Source organism: Grammomys surdaster, unplaced genomic scaffold (genome assembly GCF_004785775.1).
Source record: "Grammomys surdaster isolate TR1022 unplaced genomic scaffold, NIH_TR_1.0 184, whole genome shotgun sequence".
Classification (NCBI taxonomy): Eukaryota; Metazoa; Chordata; class Mammalia; order Rodentia; family Muridae; genus Grammomys; species Grammomys surdaster.
This window is the reverse complement of record NW_021604629.1, coordinates 7253624-7265149: the sequence shown is the minus strand read 5'-3', so window position 1 is coordinate 7265149 and position 11526 is coordinate 7253624. Positions and strand designations below refer to the sequence as shown.

Below are 11526 nucleotides of genomic sequence, written 5' to 3'. Positions count from 1 at the left end.
CACACACTTTCAGGGCGCAGCTACAGGACGAAAGAGGCTTGTCCTCTCTGGGTCTCCGTACAGGCTCTGTAGCTACATCCTTGCTGGTCTCCCCGCCCCCTTCCACGTCAGCCAAGGACTCGGTGGAGCCGTCGCGGCAGCGGCTTCTGGACCGGTAGTCGACAGTCCCACGGTTCCTTCCCGGCCCCCGCCCCTCGGAGCCAGGTAGCGGCCAGGGCCCCGAGCCTCGGGGTTGCGGCGGCCGCGCAGAGTCGGCGAGCCCCCGGATGGGGAGATGCCGGGCGCTTAACTAGGCCGCGGCGACGGGCGGTGGGGGCGGGGAGCTGGGCCGCGGCTCCCGGGGCCGTGGGACCTGGGTCTACGCCGCCTGGGGTCTGGCACTGCGTGGAAGGAGGCCGGGGAGGGGCGGCCGAGGCTCACCCACCGGGAACCTGCCACGGCGGAGGAGCCCTAAGGTTCTGCAGTGTCTTCGCTCGCGGGCCGCCCTCCTGGAGCAGATCCGACTGTGTTATGTTGGCAATCACGGTCCCGTGACGTGGTGCTCCGGGTTGTCACTGTGGTGTGGACCTCGGCTCCACCGCTTTCCACACCCTGGGCCGGGGAGTGGACGGGTACGGGGACTGAGTGATTGTCACTAGAGTTGATAGAGGGAGAAGGTGGAGAGAGCTCTATAGATCGACATCCTCAGAAGCCACAGGGAAAGAACTTCAGGCAGTATAAAGATCACGACTGATTTGTGGAATTTGTCTCTTTTTTTCTAATGATACTCGTATTCATTTTTGTAGATTTTCCTGGCACCTTTCGTCCTTTTTCATCTTGTATTGGGTTGAATATAAACAGAAACAATGACGGCAGCTGAGAACGTGTGCTATACGTTAATTAACGTGCCAATGGATTCAGAACCCCCTTCTGAAATCAGCTTAAAAAATGACCTGGGTAAATAGTTTCTTAACTCAAATAGGAATTCTTTTAATTGATAGATTAAGAACGTAAAAATTGGACAAATTAATGTGATGTTTTTAATACATATCTATATTTTCTAATATTTAAATCCTGTCAAATATAATTGTCTCAAACATTCATCTTTTCTTTATACTGAAAGCATTTCACATCCTTTCATCGAGATTTTTTTAAAAATATAGTATATAGCTATTAATTGTAGTATACAGTGTCATACCAGAACTTTTTATCTTACACTCAGTAGCTATTGATCAGCCTTTCCCAGCTTTCCTTCCTTCCTTCTTACTCTCCTCCTAGGCTCTGTGAGCCACAATTCTTTTTTTTTTTTTTCCTTCTTGAATAAGGCCTTACTCTTTAACCAGGCTGGCCTGGAACTCACTAATAGGCCAGGGCAGCCTCAAACTTATATCTGTTCTCTTAATTCAGCCTCCCAAGGGCTGAGATTACAGGTACAGGCCACTGATCACCTTTTATTTTCAGCTTCTATGATGATAAAAGTTAATACTTCTTAAAATGTTTGTACTCTTAATTTCACCTGAGGAAGTTTCTTATTTATTACGTGTGTGCACAAATATGTGCTAGCCATGTATGCGTGCTGTCTGTTTATGTGAGGCCAGAGGTAAACCTTCCTCAGTCACATTCCACCTTACCTGTTTTCTTAGACTTTTGGTTTTTATGGGCTTTATTCTTAATTATGTATATGAGGAGGTGCCCATGTGTGTGAATGCTCAGCCCAGAGGTGTAGTTTCCTCCTTGGAACTGGAGTTGCAGGCAGTTATGAGCCACCCGATGTGGGTCTCTGCAAGACCATTATGTGCTATTAGCCACTAAGCTGTTTCCAGTTCCCTGTCTTATTCTTTAATATTTATATAGTGGGAAGTGGGGAGACAAACATGCATAGCACTGGTGTAGCAATCAGAGGACTTCTTGTAGGTGTCAGCTCTCTCCTACCATGTGGGCTTTAGGCATTGGACTCAGGTGGTCAAGCTTGGCCACAAGTGCCTTCTACCTACCAAGCATGCACAGTGATTCCCTTCACACTCTTTTTAGACATAGGATCTCTCACTGGCCCTGAAGCTTGCTGATTTAGCTAGACTAGCTGGCCAGCAAGTCCTTGTCATCCTCTTGGGTCCATCTCCCCAGTGCTAAGGTTATAGGCATGTGCTGTGTGTGACTTTTACATGGGTGCTAGAGAATGAACTCAGATCATTCTCAAGTGGCCAGCACTTCACTTACTGAGCCATCTCTCCAGCCCTCCAAACAACAATTTTTTTTTTTTTTTTTTTTTTGGTTTGGTTTTTGAGTCAGGGTTTCTCTATCTAACAGCCCTGGCTCTCCTGGAGCTCACATTGCTGACCTTGAATTCAGAGATCCACCAGCCTCCTTAGTGCTGGGATTAAAGATGTGCACCACTATCCCCTGTGGAAAGATCACTTTTTAAATCATACATTATGAGTATACAATTCAATCACAGACTAATTCGATAATTTCACTAAGGAATGACCATAGGAAAACATTAAAACTCTACTTCCCATAATTAAACCAAAAAACTTGTAAGTATAGTAAAAACATTGCAGCTTATAACAATAGTTTGAGATCTGACCTGAGGTGCTTCGGACAACATTATTTGGTGTTATGTGTTATAAGGGCGTGTCTGGTGTAATGTAAACATGTTGTGTACTCAAAACTAAGACTACAGTGAAGTCATATAGTGCAGCACAAGCAAATGCTACCAGAAGTACTGGATTCACTAAATGATTTTCAATTGTGTATAGTGTGTATGTGTGTTTAGAAACTTTTCACTGATGCCAAATTTTACGTTCAGTTGTGCTACCCCAAATTGAGTTATGACTCACAGTTTCAGAAGCTAGGATCAGGGGCTGGAATGATGGCTCAGCAGTTAAGAGCACAAGCTGGTCTTCCAGAGGACCAGGGTTTAGTCCCTAGCACCCACATGGCTGCTTACAAACTGTAATTCTGGTTCCAGTGGATATGATGCCCTCTTCTGGTCTCCACGAGCACTACATGCATATTATCCAGAGCCTTACATTCTTGGAGGAACACCCATACACACAAAATATAAAATAATTTTTAAAGAAAGAAAGGAGGAGCTGGGATTAGGCCAGGAAGATGGCTCAGAAAGTGGAAACCTTTGCCACCCAAGCCTGACAACCTGAGTTAGATCTCTGGAACACATGATGGAAGAGAAACAAACTTAGCCTGAAAGTTGACCTCCATGTGCATGCTGTAGCATATGTGCCCACGCTCACATACACATGTGAGTACAACAGTAGTTAAATTTTAAAAAGACAACTGGAATCCAAGTAAACGTTGACAGTTTATAGTGAAAATTGAGAAATCAAGAGACTCATTTATATTTCACGTTCACTTATAGTTAAAAGTGCTTATTTTTTTCTAAATAAATATCTAAATATCTTTTGCTAAATATCTTTTTGTAAGTTGTGTGTGCTTGTCTCAGGATATGTGCATATTAGTGCAGGTCCTCTGGCATAAGAAGAGAGTGTGTCTAATCCCTTAGAGCTGGAGTTTTTGGTGGTTGTGCCCTGATTGATAGATGTGGGTGTTAGGAACTGAACCCAGGACTTCTTTAAGAGCCCTCAACTACTGAGCCATTGATCTCCAGGCCCCGTCTAGAATTTTTGAGAATGTCTTTAGTAGGCTTTTTGTCATATGAAAAAGGAAATTTTTTCCCTTTAGACTTGTAGTATTGGTTTACAGAAATAGGATAATAGCCTAGTCTAATAAAACTAAAGAAATAAAATCATTTAATTACTTGTTCTTCAAAATATTGTAATTTCTTACATAGTTTAATATATGATACTTAAATATAGCTGACAGTTTTCTGTAGGTAATAGTTGGTATAAACAAACAAATGAAGTTAATACTAAATTAAACATAAGCATTCCCTACATGTTTATATTTTCATTTTGAAAACATTTTTGCAAAAGAAACAGACATACGTTTTGAAGTTTGAAAATTCATGCTCTACTCCTTTAAAGTATATACAGGCCATTCCTAGTGATATGTACGTGTAGTTCCAGCTGCTCAGAAGGCTGAAACAGTAGGTCACGTTTTTTAAAACTCATCTGGGGAGCTTAAGACCCTGTCGTGGTTAAGTGATAGGGGCTGTGGGCATTGTTAAATATATAGCACTTGCCAAGCACTCAGGAGGCTCCGAATTCAGTACACAGTGCTAAAAAGGAAAGATGTGCTGTTTGATTTTAGAGTATGGGGTTGAGGACAGGTCTTACTGTATAGCCCTGCCTAGAGCTGACCTTGAACTGAAGATTGACCTGTTCTAACTTCTCATGTGCTAAGATACTAGGTGTCTGCTACCATGTGGTATAGCTATAGGTTCAGGGATTCTCAGTTGGTTATTGACCAGAAGTCTAGTCCAGTATTTTCAGATCGTATATAAGGTATCTGAGATTCAGAGACAAAATAGTCACAAATAATGTTGTTTGGATTTTTAACCTTGTTACCACAGCTGATAGTAAATTTAGTTTGTTTTGTTCATAGCTTTTTAAATTATCTGAGGAACTTACTTTTGAAGTAATTGTGCTTTTTTATTTTTATTATTATTATTACTGAATCAGAAAAAGGTGATGTGAAGTCAAAGACTGAAGCTTTGAAGAAAGTGATCATTATGATTCTGAACGGGGAAAAGCTTCCCGGACTCCTGATGACGATCATTCGTTTTGTGCTGCCTCTTCAGGATCACACCATCAAAAAGTTGCTTCTGGTCTTCTGGGAGATTGTTCCTAAAACAACTCCAGATGGGAGGCTCTTACATGAAATGATTCTTGTGTGTGATGCATACAGAAAGGTAAACCAAACCATAACTGTTCGATTTGTTTATTTATAATTATAAAATTGCTGTAATGGATACTATTAGTTTTCAAAATTAAATGATTGATGAAATGAAAAATTATAAATATTTATTATTGAAGTTGTAAACTCAAAAATGTGTTTAACCTATGGCCTTTAGGCTTAGACTGCCTGAGGCTGGGGCTGGCTGTTAATGCTGCCCAAATCTAACTTTAATTTTTTTTAAATTAGAAAGTTTTACATTTAAAACTTGACTTTTATAAAAAGCTAAAACTTAAGCCTGTGAGATGACTCAGCAGGTAAAGTGAGTTTGACGCCCAGGACCCACTGGTTTCTGCAAGTTGTCCTCTGACCTCTAGTGTGTGTGTGAATGAACACACATACACACATGAATAAATAAATGTAGGGTTTTTAAAGCTGAAACTCAGCGTTTCTTCCTGTCATTTTTATGTCAGGATCTCCAGCATCCTAATGAGTTTATTCGTGGGTCTACTCTTCGTTTCCTCTGCAAGTTGAAGGAGGCAGAGCTGCTGGAGCCGTTGATGCCTGCTATCCGTGCCTGTCTGGAGCACCGTCACAGCTATGTCAGGAGAAATGCTGTTCTGGCCATCTATACCATCTACAGGTGAGGGAGGATACTCCTTTGCTTTATTTCTGTTTTCAATGCTTTAGATTAGTGGTTCCAGTGTGATTGGTTACGGAATGTATGTACTTGTAAATATGTTTTACTAATCAATACAGTGGGTTTCTTTTTTTCCTCTTACTGTCATTCAGTTGTTACCATGGAGAAGTCAAAAAGATCTGGCATCAGTAGTCCCTAGTTTCTGCATGACAACAGTCAGCTTGAGTGGCACAGTGCCACTTAATGTTATTGTATGCTTTCTAGTTTAAGACTATAACCATTATTCCTAATCGTATTGCTGCAGTTCACTTAGTTCATTTATTCACCTTGCTAAAGGCATTGCATTTTTTTACCTTGTTTAAAATTCTTGTTTTGAACAGTGTGGGTCTTGTCTTGGAGGCTTTGAAGAAGGACACTTTTACTGAAAAGAGCTGTGATTCTTAACTGATTCTTGTTATTATAACAGTTGAAAATTTGCCTGGACCAGTGGTGTGTCCTCAAGTCCAGCTTTTAGGGAGACTAAGTCCAGAGGATAATGGGTTTGAGGCCAGTCTGAGCAACTTAGTGAGTCTCTAAATAGAAAAGGGTTGGAGACATAGCCCAGTAAGTGTTTGTTTTGCAAGACCATGGCTTTGGGACAGTCATTAGAGTAAAATAATAAAGCTGAAGAGGTTGAACTTTAAAACAATTGTAAAATTCAAAGGAGACTAGATTACTAAATTGTTAAAGTCATGGCTGTCAGTCCATTTAGATTATGGGGCAGTGATGGATAGAGCTCAGTAGCACAGTCCTTTCTAGAACGTGTGAGCATGGTCCTGGATTGGATTCCTAGCACTGCCACTTTAACTAGGATATATATTATTTTGTCTCTGTGCACATCTGTAAATGTGCATGTTTATATGAGTGTGTGTGTGCTCAGGCCAGAGAACGTTCGATATTGTTCCTCAGGCACCATCAGCCTTTCACTTTGACATGAGGTCTCATTGTCGAGGAACTCACCAAATATCTAGGTTAGCCGACCAGAGAGCCCCAGGTATCTTCTTATCTTCATCTTCTCAGCACTAGGATTAACCAGGCTGACATTGAACTCACAGAGATCCACATGCCTCTGCCTCCTGAATGATGGAATTAAAGGCATGTTCCATCACACCCAACTTGGCTTTTTTTTTCCGAAAGATTCATTAATTTATCTTATATATGAGTGCTCTGTGCTGTGTCTTCATGAATACCAGGAAAGGGGATCAGATCCCATTACAGACGGTTGTGAGCCACCATGTGGTTGCTGGGAATTGAACTGAGGACCTCTGAAAGAGCAGTCAGTGCCCTTAACTGCTGAGCCATCTCTTTGTCCCCTCCACCCCCTTTTTTCACATAAGTTCTAGGGATAGAAAGAACTTAGGTCTGCGAGTACTTTTCCAGCTAATTTATCTCTTCAGCTCCTGAAATATTTTTATAAACATCTTTGTTTTTTAATATGTTACTTGGCTGAAACACAATTTTGTTTATTTTAATGTTATGCTATATGTTGACAGAAGTGATATTTTGTTGATAATGTATTGAATTCTTGACTGTTGCCATAGGCACTGTATATATGTCAGAACTTTAAAGGACACACAAAAATGGGAACAGGTATAAGACAACTGAAAATTTGAACAGTAAGAATTTTTAAGAATTTTTGGAACTATGATAACAAATTTTGATATAGATTTTATTATATATCCCTTCTTTAAATGATTGTTTTGTTTTATGTATATGGATGGGTGTTCCTTTGCCTCCATGTATGTATGTTTGCCACTTAAGTGCCTAATGCTCAAGAAAGCCAGCAGAGGGCTTCAGATACATTAGAAGTGGAGTTAGAGCAGTTAGGAGCCATCATGTGCCTGAGAATAGACTCCATGTCCTGGAAGAGCAGCCCGTTCTCTTAACCACTGGATTTTCTCTCCTGCTCCTGTAGATCCTTCTTTATTCTAATATTTATCATTCTATGTACTATAAATACTTTACGTTTCTAAAATAGTGTTGTTAGTAAATACGCTGCACAGATAATGAAAACAGATTCTTTTGTTCCCTATTTTTTTTCTTTTTTTTTTTATTGGATATTTTCTTTATTTACATTTCAAATGTTACCCCTTTCCCAGTCCTCCCCCTGACCCGGAAACCCTGTATCCCATCCCCCTCCCTCGTCTATGAGGGTGTTCCCCCACCCACCCACCCACTCCTGCCTCCCTACCCTCAAATTCTCCTACCCCTATATACTTATTAAGAAAGGTTGTAATGTTGTAAAATTGACACTGTGTTAATAGATGAAGTTTTAACCTACGGTTTCTTCTCCTGCTTCTAATTGATGTACAATTCCAAAACAGAAAAGTATTGTTACAGAGTTTAAGTTTAAATGTTGTTAATGTCTAGAAAGCAACTGAAATGTGAAAGTGAGCATTTATTTAATATGGATGTTACCTGTTTTGTTTAAAGAAATTTTGAACATCTTATACCTGATGCTCCTGAGCTGATACATGATTTTCTGGTAAATGAGAAGGATGCAAGCTGCAAAAGAAATGCATTTATGATGCTGATTCATGCAGACCAGGTACAGCGCCCTCAAATACTTCCTTACTGTAGTTAACAAAAGTTAAAACTCGGTCCTCCGCATGGTTTCTTTATTGTTTTGGTCTGTTTGTTTTGTTTTGTTTTGGGACAGGATCTCACTATGTAGCTCTGGCTGTCCTAGAACTCACTACATAGATCAGGCTGACCTTGAGCTCACAGAAATCCATTTACCTTCGACTCCCACGAGTGTGCCATTAAGCCTAGCCTCAGCAGATAATGTGTTTTTAATTAGTAGGTTGATTTGGAGTACCTATGGTTTGAGGTCTATAGAGTAATGTCCAGGTTAGCCAAGGCTACACAGAGAAACCCTGTCTTGAAAAATAAAGAAGTATTGATAGTTCTTTGTATACATTGACCGAGCATGAGGATGCCTAGGTGTTTTTTTTTTTTTTTTTTTTTTTAGGTTTCAGTAATAAAAAATACAGCTATACTCTATTCACTTTGAGATTTTGAGACAGAATCTCCCTATGTAGCCCTGCTGACTTAGAACTTGGTAGATCAGGTTGGCCTCAAATTCGTAGTGATCCTCGTGCCTCTGCTTCCCAGGTGCTGGGGTTACAGGTATATGCCAGTATACCTGATTTAGAAATAACATGTTTAAACAGCTGCTTTATTTCAATTACATGAATACTCTGAATCATATAGGACTTAGGACTTTTTCCTTTGGCTTGCCAGTTAAGAAAAATTCAGACTACACATATGTATCCAATTCTAGGAAATGTTTTGATTTCCTGATATACATTTATTTAGCTTCTTCCTTAATTTCTTTCACTCTTTTCCCTCAGTTAATTCTTTTTTGCCTCAGTTTCTTCATTAGTTTTATATTTGGGGAAATTGTGTGTGTGTGTGTGTGTGTGTGTGTGTGTGTGTGTGTGTGTGTGTTGTGTTGTCTTAATTCATTACACCAAATGAGAAGTATGGTAAATATACTCTTATTTTTTTAGGATCGAGCTTTGGATTATTTAAGTACATGTATTGATCAAGTTCAGACATTTGGAGACATTCTACAGTTGGTTATTGTTGAACTGATTTATAAGGTAAGAATGATAAAAATTTATAAGGTAAGAATGATACAAAAAATCCAGGCTAGCTAAAGCAATTCTATACAATAAAAGAACTTCTGGGGGTATCACCATTCCTGATTTCAAGCTGTAGTACAGAGGTATAGTAATAAATACCAAGTGGTTTTGGCATAAAAACAGACCTGTTGATCAGTGAATCAAAGACCCAGACATAAATCCACATACCTATGGATACCTGATTTTTAAAAAAGAAACCAGTAATATATAATGAAAAAAGAAAGCATCTTCAACAAATGGTGCTGGTCTAACTGGATGTCTGCATGTAGAAAATGCAATAGATGCATATCTTTCACCCTGTACAAAACTCAAGTACATGTGGATCAAAGACCTCAACACAAAACCACATACAATGATCCTGATAGAAGAGAAAGTGGAGAATATTCTTGAATGTGTTGGCACAGGAGACAACTTCCTGAACAGAACACTAGTAGTGCAGGCACTAAGATCAGCAATTAATAAATGGAACCTCAAGAAACTGAAAAGTTTCTTAAGGCAAAGGACAATCAAAAGACAAAAGGGTAGCCTACATAATGGGAAAAGAACTTCACCAATTCCACATCTGGCAGGCCTGCTGTTTTCTAAGGGGGAGATGGAGGGGGTGGATCTGGGGGAGAGGGAAAGTGGGAGGGAGAGACTGTGGGGAGAGGAGAGGGGGGAAGTACAGTCAGGATTAACATGAGAGAAGAATAAAAATTTCTTAAAAAGAATGATAATTTATGATATGTAAATTGGCAATTTAAGACAAAAGTAAATGGTCTTATTCTGGAATATTCCTCAACTGGTATGTTAATTTTTTAACTTGATATTTTATATATTTATTGTGAGCTGGTGGCATGCCTCAGGAGAGCTTTTGAGGGTCACTTCTCTCCTTCCACGGTGTAGGTCCCAGAGATAGATAGAACTCAGAATATCAGGCTTCATGGCAAGTGCCTTAACCCACCTGGTCATCTCACCAATCCCAATAATAATGCTTTCATAGTAGAGATATTATTAAATATCTTAATTTATGCCTGCTTAAATCCTTTTTTCTTTAATACTTTTAATGTGTTTTCCAAGTACTTTCTTCTATTCTTTTTAAAACTCTATAATAAATAGTCAGTATAGCTCAAACAACTCATTGTGTACTGCCCAGTCATTAAGTGGATTATGAATCAGGCTTTGGAATAAAATGCAAAATTTTTTATTATACATCACACTGTTTTGAAAAACTAAAAATTAATGAACTTTATAAGTGTTTGATTTTTAAAGCATGATTAGATGGGGCTGGTAAGGTGGATCAGTGGGCAAAGGTGCTCAGGGCAGAAGCCTGATATTCTGAGTCTCATACCCAGGACCCACATAAAGGTGGAAGAAGAGAGCTAAGAGAGCTACCATCCAACCACCACACGTGTATGTACAACCCTTTGCTCCCCCCATGTCATAGACACAGATATACTATAATTTAAAAGTGAAGCAAAGGGCTGAAGAGATGGCTCAGTGGTTAAAAACACTGACTGCTCTTCCAGAGGTCCTGAGTTCAATTCCCAGCAACCACATGGTGGCTCACAACCATCTGTAATAGAATCTGATGCCTCTTCTGCTGTGTCTGAAGACAGTTACAGTGTACTCATATACATAAAATAAATAAATCTAAAAAATTTTTTTAAAGTGAGGCAAAATGGAAAATACCTCATCATGCTTCAGAAACATTTGTGAGTGTTGCAGTTTTAAGGCTTGTGGCAACCTTATGATGAGCAAATCCGTCAGTACTATTTTTCCAATGATATTGTCAGTGTTTTACAACAATATTGACTAACTAATAACCCTTAAACAGCTTCTGAGTTAAATGGAAGAAAAAGTACATACCTCTCTCACTGTGATTCATATACTATAAAAAATTAAACATTAAACTTGGTGCTATGGTTTGGATACTGTTTGAGTGTGCCCTCAAAAGTCTTGAATCTCAGTGTGTCAATATACAGGTGTGTTAGTACATAAAAGGTAAAGCCTAGTAGGAAGTTATTGGTGTACACTGCTTCCAAAAGATAAGTAATACCCTTTAAACCTTGAGATAGTTCTCAGAGGACACTGTGGGAAGAGCAAGCCCTGGGGCCTGAGCCGAAGCTCATTAGTAGAACACTGTCTGGTACACACAGGCCTGACTCACACCTGCACTTAGTACGGTTAAAGCTGGGGGAGGGTCAGCACTTTATCGTCAGCACTTTTGCTGTTGGGATTTTGTGGAGGTTGGAGAGCGAGGTCTTAGCTATGCAACTCAGACTAGCCCTGAACTCCCGGACTCAGCTATCCTCCTACAGTGACTGCACTTTAGTTTGCAATATCTTTTGAAAGAGCTGATTGTCATCATGTTCTGATAAACAAAATGTAAATATCATTCAGATTGTTCTCATAATCACAGTCCTCTTT

At 39.7% G+C, this 11526-nt stretch overlaps 1 protein-coding gene across 1 annotated transcript in view; it reads left to right on the top strand.

Moving 5' to 3' along the window:
- Copb1 (coatomer protein complex subunit beta 1) overlaps positions 1 to 11526 on the top strand; it is a 34307-nt gene continuing 22781 nt past the window's right edge. The window contains exons 1-6 of the mRNA XM_028768052.1: positions 1 to 204; positions 786 to 936; positions 4578 to 4807; positions 5265 to 5434; positions 7904 to 8018; positions 8983 to 9075. Coding sequence (XP_028623885.1) covers positions 846 to 936; positions 4578 to 4807; positions 5265 to 5434; positions 7904 to 8018; positions 8983 to 9075 — 699 coding nt within the window. The 5' untranslated portion in view covers positions 1 to 204; positions 786 to 845. The remainder of the gene's footprint in view (positions 205 to 785; positions 937 to 4577; positions 4808 to 5264; positions 5435 to 7903; positions 8019 to 8982; positions 9076 to 11526) is intronic.